This window comes from Aythya marila, assembly GCF_965140915.1.
Source record: "Aythya marila genome assembly, chromosome: 3".
Taxonomy (NCBI): Eukaryota; Metazoa; Chordata; class Aves; order Anseriformes; family Anatidae; genus Aythya; species Aythya marila.
Window position 1 is genome coordinate 70,799,365 of NC_139044.1, and position 14,920 is coordinate 70,814,284.

At 38.4% G+C, this 14,920-nt stretch overlaps 1 protein-coding gene across 2 annotated transcripts in view; it reads left to right on the forward strand.

The window, feature by feature from the left end:
- Positions 1–391: 391 nt before the first annotated feature.
- Positions 392–14,920, forward strand: part of AFG1L (AFG1 like ATPase) — a gene marked incomplete at its 5' end in the record, with an annotated part of 65,745 nt that continues 51,216 nt past the window's right edge. For both annotated transcript variants that reach the window (XM_082757132.1, XM_082757133.1), the window contains 2 exons: positions 392–470; positions 6,333–6,559. In XM_082757132.1, coding sequence (XP_082613258.1) covers positions 392–470; positions 6,333–6,559 — 306 coding nt within the window. The remainder of the gene's footprint in view (positions 471–6,332; positions 6,560–14,920) is intronic.

The window sequence follows — 14,920 nt, forward strand, 5'->3', positions numbered from 1 at the left end:
GGCAGCTGAGCTGCTTCTGCCAAGGAGAAGCCTTACAGTAGCTGACCCTACGAGGCTCTGTCAGCATCTAGGATGGGGATATCTGCTTTTAAGGTAATATATCTCGCAGTTGTTGTTTAAATGTATGTTCACGTGCATAAAAGCGATTGTATAGCTGTGTGTAGAGGGGGATCTGCCTCTGACCAGGAATATTTCTCCGTTACATTTTACACATTTAAAGGGAAATAAATAACACAAACTAGAAGTCATTACAAATATATATATAAAAAATAAAAAGACGTTAAGCTGTGAGAATTGCCCCCAGCGGCCTCCCCCCTCAGGCGCCTGGCCCCGGGACTCCATTTCCCAGCGCTCCCCGCTGCCCCCCCCCTCCACCCCCAGCGCCGAGAAGATGGCGGCGCCCGTGTCGCCCTTGGTTACTGCGCGCTGCCTGCTGCGGGCTCGGGCGCGGGCCGCCGCCGTGAGGAGAGGTCGGTGCCGCCGGCCCCGCCGGGGCAGGGAGGGCGACAGCAGGGGCTCGGCGACCGGGGGTGGGCAGGAGGGAGCTGGGGAAGAGGGCACGGGGCGAGGGGGGCTTCTCCGAGAGGGGTTGTGTCGGTAACGGGAGCCGCCGGTGGACGGGAGCGGGGGGAGGATGAGGGGGAATGGGTTTAAGGTAAAAGAGGGGAAATTGTTCGCGCTGAGGGTGGTGAGGCGCCGGCACAGGCTGCCCAGAGGAGCTGTGGGTGCCCCAGCCCTGGAGGTGCTCAAGGCCAGGCTGGATGGGGCTCTGGGCAGCCTGGGCTGGTGGGAGGTGTCCCTGCTTCTTCATGCCTTTTCTTCAGTTAAAAGATTTCACAAGTAATATTTGTGCAAAGCTGCAGTTTCCCTCACAAGATTCCACATCCTTCATTGCTAGCTGAGGTTGTTAATTGGGCTGTGCATGGAAACAGTACAAAAAATCGTATTTTCATAATAATAATAACACAGATATCTATGGAAAAAAACAGAATTCTACTTCTGCTGGAACATTCATGTTTCTCAAGAAGTTTAAATAGTGAATATATATTCAGATATTAGTGAATGGACTGTAAGAAGGCTAAATAAGGGTTAAGTGGTTCAGCTAAGGTCACATGAGGCAAAGATGAGGGAGAGGACAGCCTCAGTCCTTGCTCTGGTGTCCTAGTGGCAAGCTGCCTTTGCTGATTTGATCTGCTCATTTCGGCAGCTGTATATTGAAGAACAGCTGTATATTGAAGGATTTCTAAAAGTTGCCTTCTGTTGCAGCACCCCCCCACCCCCAAGGGTGACGTTGGTTTAGCGGCAGTTCTTCAACAAGTATTAACTGGAAGTATTTTCTGTCTCTTAAGGCTAATAGCGATTAACCACTACAGCAAAATATCATAGGAAGTGGTTAATTTTCTATCTCTTGCGTCTTTGCAATGTATTTTCTTCAAAATGTGCTGTAATCAAACACAGTTTCTGAGTGTAGGGGTAATTAGACAAATGTAATTGTTCCTAATACTTAAAAAGGTCGATGTTGTCTTCTAGCCTTAAGCGCCATAAAGGAAAATTATTTCTGATCCTTTTCACGATACATACGTACAGAACAAAGGTTAAACATGCTTTTTTCACAATCTGTCCCTTGAAGGGTTTGTTTCAACTTTAATTTATTTACAAAATTAACAATACATATATTTACACGTGTACTGTACCTGACTGACACTGTAGCGAAGGGAACATCATAATCTGAAGCTTAATTTACCTTTTGCAATAGGAATTGGGTTTCATTTGTCTAACCTTTGCTTCTTTAGCTGGATATTATCTATCTTTTAATGGTTTTCCCTTTTTTTTTTTTCTTTATATTTCTTTTACATGTAATTCCATTCAAGGTTCACAGTTCTAACAACATGTTTAAAAGATGCTTTGTTCAATAGCAGTAAGGGATCTTGCAGACCAAATTTTAATTAATCTGTGGAGTACAACACTCTTTCCTCTCTGAGTAATGAAGAATCACTTTAAAGGCACAAGATCTTTTTTGCATAACTCTGAATTTATTAATGTCAGTTTTCAGGGTGTTGGCTTCTGCCCTCATAGAAAGATACAAAAGGTGAAATGTGTGTTAGGGAAGCCCAGGTTCTTTTCCTACCCCTCAAACACAGGAGAGACAAGGGCCTGCTGGGGTTTTTGTCATGGGAATTCTCTTCCGATAGACAAGACATCACAGGTCAGTACCGTACATAATGAAATCCAGCTACTAGGAGAGGAAAGAAGAGATTTACCAGGGTGAGTGGTGTTTTTCTCAGTCACCCTTCTCTGCTCTCATCCTCCTGTCAAGATCAGTTTATGATACGCTACGACCCAGCTTCCATTTCAGATTGTCTCCTTACAGAAATAACTCTAGTGCCTGCCTCAGCTGTGACTATTGCTCTCAGAAGCAGTGCCATTGAAACTCGTCTGCCTTTTTCCTGTGCCGTCTCAGGCTGAAGTTCTAAGTGGCAGTAGGAAAGCTCGACAACATACTGATTAATTTTTCAATTTGTTGCTGTTTTCCAGAGCAGAAGGTCTTTGGAGTTAAGAACACTTTTTTTTTTTTTTTTTTTTTCTGTGGGTACTTATCTTTGCAGTGATAAATGAAAGCTACTTTATTGAAGGTATCCTAAGCAAGTCACTTTAAGGGAAATTGTTATAGTTTTAGATTGGCATTTCCATTAAGCATTAATAAGTTTTTATTGTCTTTGATGATTTTTTTCCCTCAGATTTTTCCAAGAAGGACCTTTTTGGTGGATGTGTATTGCAGTAGGTCGCTATTAAAACTTGACCTGCGATGCTTGGGTAGGCAAGCAGAAAGGCAAATGCAAGCAGCTAGTGTTGTGGCTTGAAGTAAAATGAGATCGGATTAATGCTTATGTTTCAGGAACAGCAATTCGAAGTTGCAAGCCAGTGGCAATTCTTAAATTAGCATTGAATTTTAGGCAAAATGTGAGAAAATCCAACACTGTAGTCTACCCTGGGGGTAGGAAAGATTATGGATAAGCACATAGGTCTAGCTTTACACTGTTTTATGTAAAACTGAGTAATGAGGTACAACTACAGAAAAGCTCAATGTAACTAGAAAAATACATAGAAATAGAAAGTGGTTTCTCTGTGTTTAAACATTTCAAAAGGGAACTAATACAAGGAAGTAACAGTTTATGTAACATGAATATGTGAAGTAGTAGGAGAGAAAGTGAGTTTTTGCGACAAAGGGAAGGCTGCTAGGACTAATGCACTGAATTATGTGTAAGTGATTCCTAGTGAAGCAGTAGTTTCCTTGGTATGCAATGATGGAAGGTAATTGTCTGCTATTCCTCTGCCATATATTAAAATTTCTAAAAATTCCTTATCTTTATCCATTCAGGGAGTGATTAGTGAGGAGCTTTAGTGGTGTGAATGGTTTTGCAGCCTGTCCCGTAAAATACAGTTCAGAATGGAAGACCTGTATTTTGTTTCTCTCTGTCACTTATCATTTGAATAGCTTGTCTTCTGTTGACCTACCTCTAAAACCCCTTTTATTTTCTTTCTAGGGACATTAGACTTTGCTTTGCAGCTATACCTTTGAATTTAACACTTACCAGTTACTGCATGTCTGTCGGTACCCCCACCACATCTAAATCCTACCATTCAATATTATTTTAGGAGAAGAGTGAGTAATTTGTGCCATGACACCCTCTGTCATCACTTGCACATCCTGTTCATCTCTGTCATCTGTTAATGACAAAGTATTTTATTCCCATTCCCGGGACGGCTAGCTGCAAGTACGCGTAACCTGAGACAAAACCCACGCTTCTGAGAAGTCCTGCTTGTGTGCTCTGTCCATAGCCAGGAAAGTCATGAGCCACAAATGCTTTCTTATCCCCAAGTCAGCTTTTATTTTTATTTTTTTCCCCTTCTAATCTTGTGGTAAGGAGTGGGCTTTACAGGTAGGTGCAGTGGGGCACTGGCTGCCTCTTAGGGACATCAAGCTCTGTGTGTTGTGAAGGCAACATGTGATTTAGATGTACAGATCACAATTGACTTTATGTAGCAGTAAATGGTTGAAAAAATAAGATAATCTGTTTTTCCCCATCCCTGCTTCTGTTTGGATGCAGGTCAGGTGTCACTGACCTGTTCCTGATAGATTTTTGTCAGACTTAATCTTAAAATTCTCTCTTCATCAGTCAGTTCATTCACTGCCTTAATTAAGTTTACCATTTATTTCCTTTTTTTTTTTTAATCATTACTGTTTATGTACCTGGAGATACCTATGTGCTTTTCTTTAGTCTTCTGCAACAATTTCAATAAAACCTTTACAATGACAAACTCTGAACTCAGCTCTCTGAGATCTCTTCAGCTATGGATGATCTAATTACTTTTAATTCATAGCAGTAACTCAGCTCCTTCAGGACGGAAGAACTTGGTGAAATTACTGACTACAGATGTAACCAGTGACTTTTGCTTTGGAGAAATGAAGGTCTTACAATAAATAAATTAATAAAGTTATATTATAAAAGGATAAAATTGATCAATTAAAAAAATATTTGGGACAAGTTTAAATTCTTCTGCCCATTTGAGCCCTCCTACACCACCTCTGTGGGTTGTGACCCATGGTTTAACAAATACTACTTTAAAAGTCTACTCTCTCCTTTGAGTTTGTACCTTTTGTGAAATATGGTGAGAAAACTTAAGGGTGTTTCAGGGCAGATCATACCAGTATTGAATAGAGCAGGGTTATTTAATTTGTGCTTATGTTTTGCCCCTTGTATCTGTATATACACAAACATGCACACATACACACACCTCGGAGTACTTTATCCCATACGGAGTAGTGTCATGGTGAGGTTTTGCTGTCAGTCTGTGATCCAGCATAGCCCTGGATCTTTTTCTGCGGAGCTGCTCTTCAGTTGGTCGTTGTCTGTCTCTTAATTTCAGTTATTCATCAGTCCTAAGCACAATACCTGCTTTCACTATGTTCTATTTGTATTAGGCTTTTTGTACAATTGGGATTCTGAAACTCGATTGGAAACACGTATCTTGTTTAATTGTAGTACCCGTTCATTATGGATAGTTTTCCTAGCTTGTTTTGTACCTGCTTAAAATGTATTTCACTTGGATCTAGCGTTCCTACTTTATTTAGGAGAACACTGTGAGACCCAAAGGCAGAAGTGTTAGTGCAATTAAGATGGTTTTCCTTTTTCTGAGTGTGTTATGTGGTCAGAGAGGAAAACTCCTTGCTCCTGAGAAGTTTGTGTTGCCTGTCATTTATCATGTTGTTAAGTGCTTTACAAAAAAATCACAATCCTGTCTGTACTCATTCCGGTATTTTGCTGTGGTTTAGATCTGTCTTGACTGACCTATGACTTTTTCTGAATTTGTCTTTTTTTGAAGATCACAGTAGTTTCATTTTTTGGTGTGTTTTTGAACCTCACTCGCCATCCAGGAGGCCTGTAAGAAACCTGCTGGAGGCTGTTATGTTGCGTAGGGAGCTTGCCTGAAGCATTAAAGGGTGACTTTCAATGGATCTAGCAATGTTCAAATTATTTGACATTGTTCTGTCTGCTCCATGTTTTTCCAAATCTGTTTCTTTTGTCATTGGTACAAATTATGTTACTCATGATTATACTCAAGCTTTGAAATTACAGCATAAGCAACACCTCTTCATAAACGCCTTTTCAACGAATTCTATTGTTAGGTGTCTGATCTTACTGATTTAGCAAGCGTTCTCTGTAAGCTTGCTCTCTTATTCCTAGTTATATCTCATTTCATGCCTGGTGATTGTGACTTATTTTTAAATTTCAACAATTTCTGCTTGGGCATGGTCCTGTCTCTTCTAAGGAGAAGATAATGCCAGCAGGGCTTCACAGTTGTTGGGTTGTTTACTGTGGTCTTTGACTCCTCAAACATGCTTACAAAACTCATAGTTGGTCTTGTTTGGTAGCTTTTAAACTCTGTCTCTTTCAGCCCACCTCTCTAAAGGATTAATCTATTCAGAAAAATGCACTCTGAGAGAATTTTTTAAGTGGTTTTGCCCCAGTTTGCAACAGAGATGTCAATGCTTCCCTCACAACAGCTCATCCAAATTTTACCAACTTTCCAGCTGGAATTTTTGTGTGTGTTTTTTAATTAGTAAAAGTGTTAAGACATACTAATGTTGTTTTGTAGTAAGAAGTTGATTTAATAAAAAAATAAAGGGGTAACATACTCTAGTGGTTGTAGGTAAGTAATATATAGATATATCTATCTTTGCAAAAACTGTTAACAATGTGTGGTTTTTATGAATATAAGAGGGTGCTTCTCATAACTTCTCCATTAAAAGTCTACTTTTCATTTTACAGCATACACGAGTCAGGTGGCAGATGAGAAGACAGTCTCTGGTACTCTTACAGATGCTAACGCTAGAGCCTTGTTGGTTTGCAGTGGACCTTTGGAACATTACGACTTCCTGATTAAAGAAGAAGAGCTGAGGAATGATGAGCAGCAAAGAAGAGTTGTGCAGCACCTGCAGAAGTTGCACGAGAGCCTTAAAGGCTACACCATCAGTTCAAAAAATCTTCTCTCAAAGGTGGGATTTATAATGATGATAAATATATATATTTTTTTTAAATTTGATTTGATCATAAGAATGTGCTTAAGAACACAAATTTCTGTCATTAACCTGAATCTTATTTTTGCAGCTGCATCTTTACAGGTAGATTGTTGTTCATGTTTGGTTCTCTGTTCTTTATTTTTCTGATTTGTAAAATTCCAGTGGCATGCTACCAGCAAACAAATGTTATTTCAATAATCCTGAAAGAAAGTCTTGTATGATTATGGTTACGTCTGTGTTTCCCAAAGTGTTACTTATCTGTAGGAGAGGGTAGCTTAGGCTACATTTTTTGCTCTGAAGCACTGGCATAGCATATGTGTGTTTGGGTTACAGACACTGAACATTGATGTGTTGTGTCTTGGCAAATGTTCCATGCATATAAGTGAAGTCGGCCAGCAGGTTCTAAATAATCCAAGTTAAATAATCCAAATTAAATAATTTAATTCTGCAAAACATTATAATATAAATCTTTCTTTTTGAAGTCATGTCAGATCAAAAAAAAAAAAAATTAAAAAATGTGGCCGATGTTGGTAGTCCCCAGCTGGGGGGCTGAGAAAAGAAGGCAAGATCTGCACCCGAAGTGTATTTTTTTGTGAGCTTCTTTTAAAAGCAGCATTAACAAAAACAGCGTTTTTTTAATGTTAAAAGAAACATTAACAAAAAAAAACAGGCATATACCTGTCCTACATTGCATTAAAAACCTCAGTTGCCTTAGCATTATTGCTGCTGCAGGCCTGCTGTTGCACTTCTCTAACTTTTTTCCTGGAGTATTTGATGCAATGTTTTCCAGAGCTGCTGTGGCAGTACTTTGCACGTCTTGTTCTCGTGCTGTTGTTCTTGTAGTGTTGCTCTTGTGGCCTTGCACCTGCACATTCTGATAGTGTTGTTATGGCAAGTTCTCATGGGAAGCAACTAGAACTGGTGTGAGAATGACTTCTCTTCCCCTGCTTTCCTTGCTTCTTGTGTTGTAGGCTTTAGTTTATGTACCAGAAAGTCAAACAGAGCACAGCAAAGCAGATAAGTCTTTAAATACTTAATAATTATTAGCCAGTAATAGATTTTGACAGAAGCTGAATGACCAGTGAAGGTGCAACATTTGCACCTGGTTAACATACTCCTGTCAGCACAGATTCATAAATAAAGGTGGGGGACACAATTGGGCATTTGAGTGAGTCTGATGAAAATGATATTATGCTGGGAAATAACATAGAAAAATCCAAATTGCCATGATTGTCTTGTTGACTTTCCTGGCCTCTTGCACGGGGGAGACACGTCCTGTGTCGACAGCTTTGTACTCTTCCCAGACACTCACTGGGAGTTCTCTCTGTTCTTTCTCTCTATTGCATGACTTTTGCTTTTATTTTTTCATTAGAAATAACTTTCACTGTTACAGTCAATATATGTCATCAGCTGCAGGCTATGTTAATAGATCTCCACAGCAGCATCTTGCAGTATCCATTATGCAACGCACCTCATCTCATGGGCATAAAACTGTTTGTGTAACGATTGGACTCATTACTTAACTATATACTTGCCATTACAACCCCAAATTCACCGATTACCTGGCACAAATACTGTACTTTGTTTGCATGGCAAGCTTCAATGATGTAGAATGAAATCAGAGGAGTCAAAACCTGCAGGGCTGGCCTCTGCCTTTTAGATACCAAACTACAGTTTACTAATCTAAGGTTCTTGAAATTTATTCTAGTTTCAAGGAGTTTTAAAAAAAAAAAAAAAAAAAAAAAAAAAAGAAGCAGAGAAGCAAATATTACTATGAGAACAAGTATTACACCAGTGGAAATACCTCTTTCAAATAGGCAAGTGTAACAGGATACAGAACATTGGGACACAGTGCTCGTTTATCAGTCTGCCTCCATATCCATAGCAAACTTCAGGCTCGTACTTGTAGATGGATATCGTGTATTTGCTAATCATATGCTCGACTGGAAATGCCTTCCTGCCTCCTGACAGAGGGAAGCAGACCAAACACCTAGGAAGGAGCTCTTTTTTTGTTGATCATAGAATCATAAAGATTGGAAAAGACCTCCAAGATCATCTAGTCCAACTGTGATAAACAGAGAGAAGAAACCTGAATGAGAAGTAATTCCAAGGAACAGAAGTCAGGCACTGTGGAAGGAAAAGCACGAGCGTGGTTAATAAAAGGAAGCAAAGTGCTAAGGGAAGTTGGTTCCCAGAGGGCAAGGAGTATGTCGTTGGAAGTTCTGTTCTTTCAGAAGTTAACCCGGTTTTGAGCAGGGAGTTTGACCATGTAGTCTTCTGAGGTCCCTTCCAACATAATCGATTCTGTAATTTTGATTTAGATAAGGGGTTTGGAGCATATTTTTACCTTTTCCAGCTGGTGCATTAGCTCATCACATTACTTAGCTTTTTACTTAGCCAACCAGCCAAAAGAGCTTATTCTCCTACTACGTTTAGCATTGGTGCAGCCTCACCTTGAAGATTGCGTGCAGTTCTGGGCTCCACAGTATAAAAAGGATGATAAAATCCTTGAAAGCCTCCAGAGGAGGCCAACAAAACCAGGTTTGTCTAGTCTGGAGAAGAGGAGGCTCAGAGGTTATCTCGTTGCTGTCTGCAACCTCCCATGTTGTCTTATGTCCTTACAGGCTCTTGAGTCTAAACAAGACCGTGGGCAAGTATTGAAGAGAAGAGAAATGTGCTGTTTCAAAAGTGGTTGTTGCTTATCTTTGTTATCCAAAGCAATATTGTGGCATGCCTGAAAGAAAACTGTTTTCCTTTGGTTGTAAGGAGTTCAAGCTGGATTCCTAAACCTCTTTTGCTTGTGTGAAGTAGGCAAATTATTTCAACAAGTGTGATCTAACAGGCCAGAGATTTGTGTACAAAGGATGTTTAATATGAGAAGTTGTTCTTTTTCTTTCTTTTCTCTAGACTTTACCTTAAGCTTTGGCTTTGGATTCATAAGCTCTTAAATCAGATGTCTTCAAAGTATCTGCAGACCCCGTACCTGACTAAAAGAGAATGTTGCTCAAAAGATACCAGTTACTTGGCTTTCTCCTGCATTATCTTTTGGACATCCTGCCAAACTTTTATCCATTTTCATTCTGTAGACGAGTGACAGAGGAATGATCAGTAGGTTAGCATTTTGATCTTTTCTGGTAAGCTGTTTTGGAAGTTCGGATATTTTTCTCTAAAAGCTCTGCCTTTGAGAATAACTTGGAGAGCTGACTCGTGTTAACTGGAGTGCTGTGAATCATCATAGTTGTTAGAGCAGGTGTCTCGGAATGGTTAGTAGATCGACCATTATGTGGGTTTGTTTACTGTTTCTTTGACTGGGAAGCGTGTAAAGTGAAGCTTTCTTTACTGCTGAGAGTAAAGTAATACCAATCTTCCTGTATTTAGGAGATTGTGATGGTGCCTTGTCCTTGTATAGCAGCAGAGCTAATCACAATGAAGCCATCTAACCGACCCGAGCAAAGTCAAATGCCATTGCTTTAGGGTGAGGACGTGGATTTCCACTAATTCCTCCAAAGCAATCCTCTCATTGCTTCATGTTCCATTTGTTAATTTCAGCCAGCTTTTAGAGATTGTGATACCTGCCACGTAATGCTGACTTCAGTGAGAATCACAAAATCATTAGGGTTGGAAAAGCCCTCCAAGACCATCTGGTCCAACCATCTACCACCAACGTCACCCACTAAACCATGTCCCCAAGCACCACATCCAGCTTCTCCCTGAACACCCCAAGGGATGGTGACTCCACCACCTCCCTGGGCAATGCGTCCCAACACCTGGCTGCTCTTTCTGAGCAGAAATGTCTCCTCATTTCCAACCCGAACCTCCCCTGGTGCAACTTGAGGCCATTCCCTCTAGTCCTATCACTAGTTACCTGTGAGAAGAGGCCGACCCCCAGCTCCCCACACCTTGCTTTCAGGTGGTTGTAGGGAGCAATAAGATCTTCCCTTATTTAATGAGATTTAATAGATGTAAATGAAATACTGATACATTTTAAGTTGAGAACTTTATGCAACTGAGTCCAACTGTTTAATCAATTACACATAGTAGCGTGAGGTCTTGCTTTTTCAGGAGATCTCTAGAAATTTGAATAACCTACTTTTAGCTTGAAATCTTCAAGGTTGAGAAGGATCTACTGCCACTTCTTAGAAGTATAAGAAAGAAAAGATGCATGGCATTTCAAGCATGCTCATTTTTCCTGGATCTGGCATTGAAGAGAATGTGATTGAGAGGTTGCAGTGAAAAGAAAAAAAGGGGGGGAGAGGAGAGAGGGGAAAGGAAGGAAAATAGTTGTCAGCCTCTTCTTGGGTCTGATACTCGCTATCTCGTTACCTCAAATGTAAAATACTCTTCTAAACTGAGTTATTCCAGTAGAAATTTATTGTGCTTAGGAGTCAGTAAAAGAATGGTCTGTTTTGCTTTTATTTATTGTCACCTTTTATCTAAATAGTTTTGTTCACGATAAAAAGTGAAAGTAGGATTAGGGAACTGATATTAGATATAATAGAAGCGTTTCAATATTTATCTGAGAGAGTTATATCAATTCACAGGCAAAATGTTTCTACAATAAGCAATTTTTGGGGAAAAAACCAGCTGCTTCCTTTACCATAGTGAATCTGTATTTGTTTTATTTTGATACAGTGTCTTTTGGGCATCAGTTTAGAATGAATTTAAAGGGGAAAATCAATTAGTGTGTTGCTGCAAATCAAGTATGCTTCTGTTTTTCAAAATTATTACTCAAATTTGAACAATGACTTTGATCTTCAACTTGGTGAAAGCACGGCCTTGTATGTTGAGATATTTTGAGATCCTCTGAATTGAAGTTCAAGGCCATAAGAGTTTCCATAGATGTTTCAGATCTCTAGCTTTTCAAAATAATACCAATTGGGACATCTTAAGAGTTGTTGAGTTGCTGTACTAATGACTTGAAATAAGCTCAATTATAAGTGAGGTCATGTTTTGAAAGGAGGTATGAACAATAGGAAACGCCATCCAAGACCTTGAAAATGTCTTCAGCTGCAACAGCAACCAAAAAGAAGGTCTGAAAGAGTGGGAGAAAGAGGCAGTTTTCTTAGTGTTTTCTTTTTTTTTTGTGTATGGATTTTTTTTGGTTTTGTTTCTGTTTTGGTTTGGTTGGTTGATTGTTTTTTTGTTTGTTAGTTTTCTAAGTGCCATCTGGATACTTGTCTCTTGAATTTTGCATATTTTAATTAACCACCTTAACACTGATGTGGATTTTCAATTAAAAGTTTCTCAGATCAGTGTGAAATATTCCCAGGAACTGAGTTGTTTTCTCTTGGTGTCTGAGGCAGGCAGCACTGGTGAAGGTGGGAAGATGTTGCCCATTATCAAATATGCCGAAGAAAGAACAGAAAGTTGTCAGTTTTAAGATGTTTTAATGAATATAATTCTGTAGAGGGGAGGGGATGCTAATTGATTGAGGTTTAAGCAAGATAAATCTAATGCAATGGAGTCAAAGCAAGGCATTCAGTTACAAAAACAGAAAAGTAGAAAATGTTTTGGAAGTAGAGAGGAAAATTCCCTAAGTCTGGGGACACAGATGTGTATATTTTCTAGTGGAATAGTAAATATTCTAGCATACAAATGATTTTTTTTTTTTAAAAAAGTCAAAGTTAACTGTTCTATAAAAGGAATGAGGGTTCCTGCTCTAAGCATGTTGTAATGATAATGAATCTTAGTGAAACACTTAAGTTATGATTTTTTTTAGGTTACTGCAAAGAATATTATGGGAATGAAGAATCTTGGAGGACTGGAGGGTATTGACATGCCCCTCCAGTGGTGATGCCTTTATTTGAAAGGATGTGGTAGAGCATTCAAAACATACATTTAAAGATTTATAAATTCTCTCCTTCAAACCCAAATTCTGTGTATCCCTTCAAGTCTTTGGTTTTGTGTACTTTAAGTGTAAGCTCTAACATTCTTAAATCTTAGCACTCTGGCAAAAACAGTGATGTCAGGCAATTCAATACTGACAGGTCAAATACACCTCGATATGATGAGATGAGGGAGGAGAAGCTCATTGACTTTGTCTTTTGTGCCCACTCTTCTCCCATCCCTCCATGAAACAGACACATCAATCTTTATTTTAGGGGAACTGGAGGATCATCTGCATTAGATTTCCCTCCTGTTTGTCTTTCTTTTGGAGTGTGTGCTTCAATGGAACCAAGATCAGGCTCCTGCCTTCTTTGCTCTGAGATACTGCTGGCTTTCTTGACTGCTCTCTGGTCTCAAGTGAGCCAACAGCATTGACTGGATTTTATCAGAAATCCTAGTGAAAGTTGATCTTTTCCTTACGCTATTTTCCAGGCTTCAGGAGATGAGAATCATTAATTAAAAAAAGAAAAGGTCAATTTTAGGGTCATGTAGGGTAGCTTGAAACCTTTAGGATGTCTGCATTTCAGAACTAGAAATCTAGTGATTGAATTTTTACAAGTACGTATTGTATTTTTTAACAAGAAAAACTACAGTTGATTGGAAAATACATCTAAAATTGCTCTAAAGTTTAGTGTTCTACAATACCTGACAGGATTGAGAAAATGAGCACCCTAAGTGGTGATAGTGTCACTTCTGTCAGAAGTATACAGAAGATAATTTTACTTGAAAATAAAATATTTCCTACAAATATCTTTAAATTGCTCAAAGATTATTTGCTTTTAGAGTTTATCAGCTTCAGCAAATGTATTCGGATCTGCCACAGTATCCCTCTTTTTTTTTTTTTTTTTTTAAGGAATCAGATACCACTTAACTATTGTTATCTTAACAAAAAAATAGTAATTTTTTTTTTCTACTTTAAATTAATCAGGAGTTGATTTAGACTTTCTGGAATCCAAGCTATTTTATTGCCTTCCTTTTGCCAACAACCAAACCAAAATCCTTTACTGCAACCTTTTTCTAGAAATGGTAAGTATTGGAGTGAGAATAAAACATACTCGAAAAGGAAAACTTTAAGATAATTAAATGTAATTAATAAACATATTTCAGTTTTTAAAAGGGTATAAAATATAGGCATTACTACTTGTTCTAGTCATATTATCTTCACAAAAATAGGTAAAGCAGTACTGTAAGCACTCATCTCTCTTCTGAGTCGTAGGAAAAGCTGCATACCTCATTAAAACTTTATTTTTATGTAATAAATTTTGTTTTACCTTGTTAAAATGCATGCTATTAATCTCAATATAAAAATAAAGAAACTTTTATGTCTGATACACAGCGAAGAAAGGAGAATTGGGAAAAAAAAAACTAACTTTGAGAATTAATTTCAATGAGTTCAAGCTCTTAAAAAGTGTACACAGAAATATGTACGTCAATTAAATGGTCTTGCTATGCTTTCAACGCTCTAGCAGGTAGCTGCAGCCATGGCTATTAATGGAACTGTTTCAGAACATCTGAAAACCCTGTTCAGCCACAGATTGATGATACACATTTTTGATTATCTATTAATGTAGCTCTAAATTAGATCTGAAAGTGGGTCTTATATAAGAGTTATTCTTGCGTGTTTTCTGAATAAACTGGTTCTGTAGACCAGAGACATTATCTGTCTATCTTTGGTCGTGTATTTTCTTCCATGTTTAATTAGTGTTTTGCTACTGACTCCCTCGTTTCTTTAACATGGTGCTGTATTTTGAAAAGCGCTTTAGATTCAAGTTGTTTAGCAATTATCCAGCTCCAAATGAGACTACAGGGTTGTAATTTTAATTTTCCTTTGTTTTGGCTCAGCTCATACAACTCTGGAAGTGGAACACTTTAAAATAACCTTATACTCTTGTGTGATGATTTTGTGGATGTCAGTTCAGTGTCATGAATTTGGGATTTCTTTCTTAAGACTTAGAATTTTTTAGAAACTGTTTCTTTTTAGAGTTTTACTTGGAAGCCTCTATGCATATGAGGGTCCTCCTAGAGTGGGAGAGGAAGACTGATTCAAATTGCAGTACTGAGGCTATTGCAAATATTTCCATAAAAACACGTTTTTGAGTAAAACAGGATAAGTAATCAGGTGTCATAACATATGTCCTGAGTAATGTTAAGAGGTTAAAATTTCTTAACCAGTACTAATTAAAATAAAACTCAATTGAGAAAATGTTTAATGAAATGTACAGTTTGAATATAACCTTTCATTTGTGTGTGTGTGTGTGTATAAATACAAATTTAAAATGATACATGGGAACTGTGCATCCATTAGTTTAAATCATGTTTAAAACAGATAATTCTGCATTTCAGATTCACAGTAGAGAGAAGGGGGACCTAGAATATTCACTCTTTGTCATGTTGATTTTCTAAATCCTAAATGTTTATATCTTAAAGAAAGCTGGTATATACAACATACAT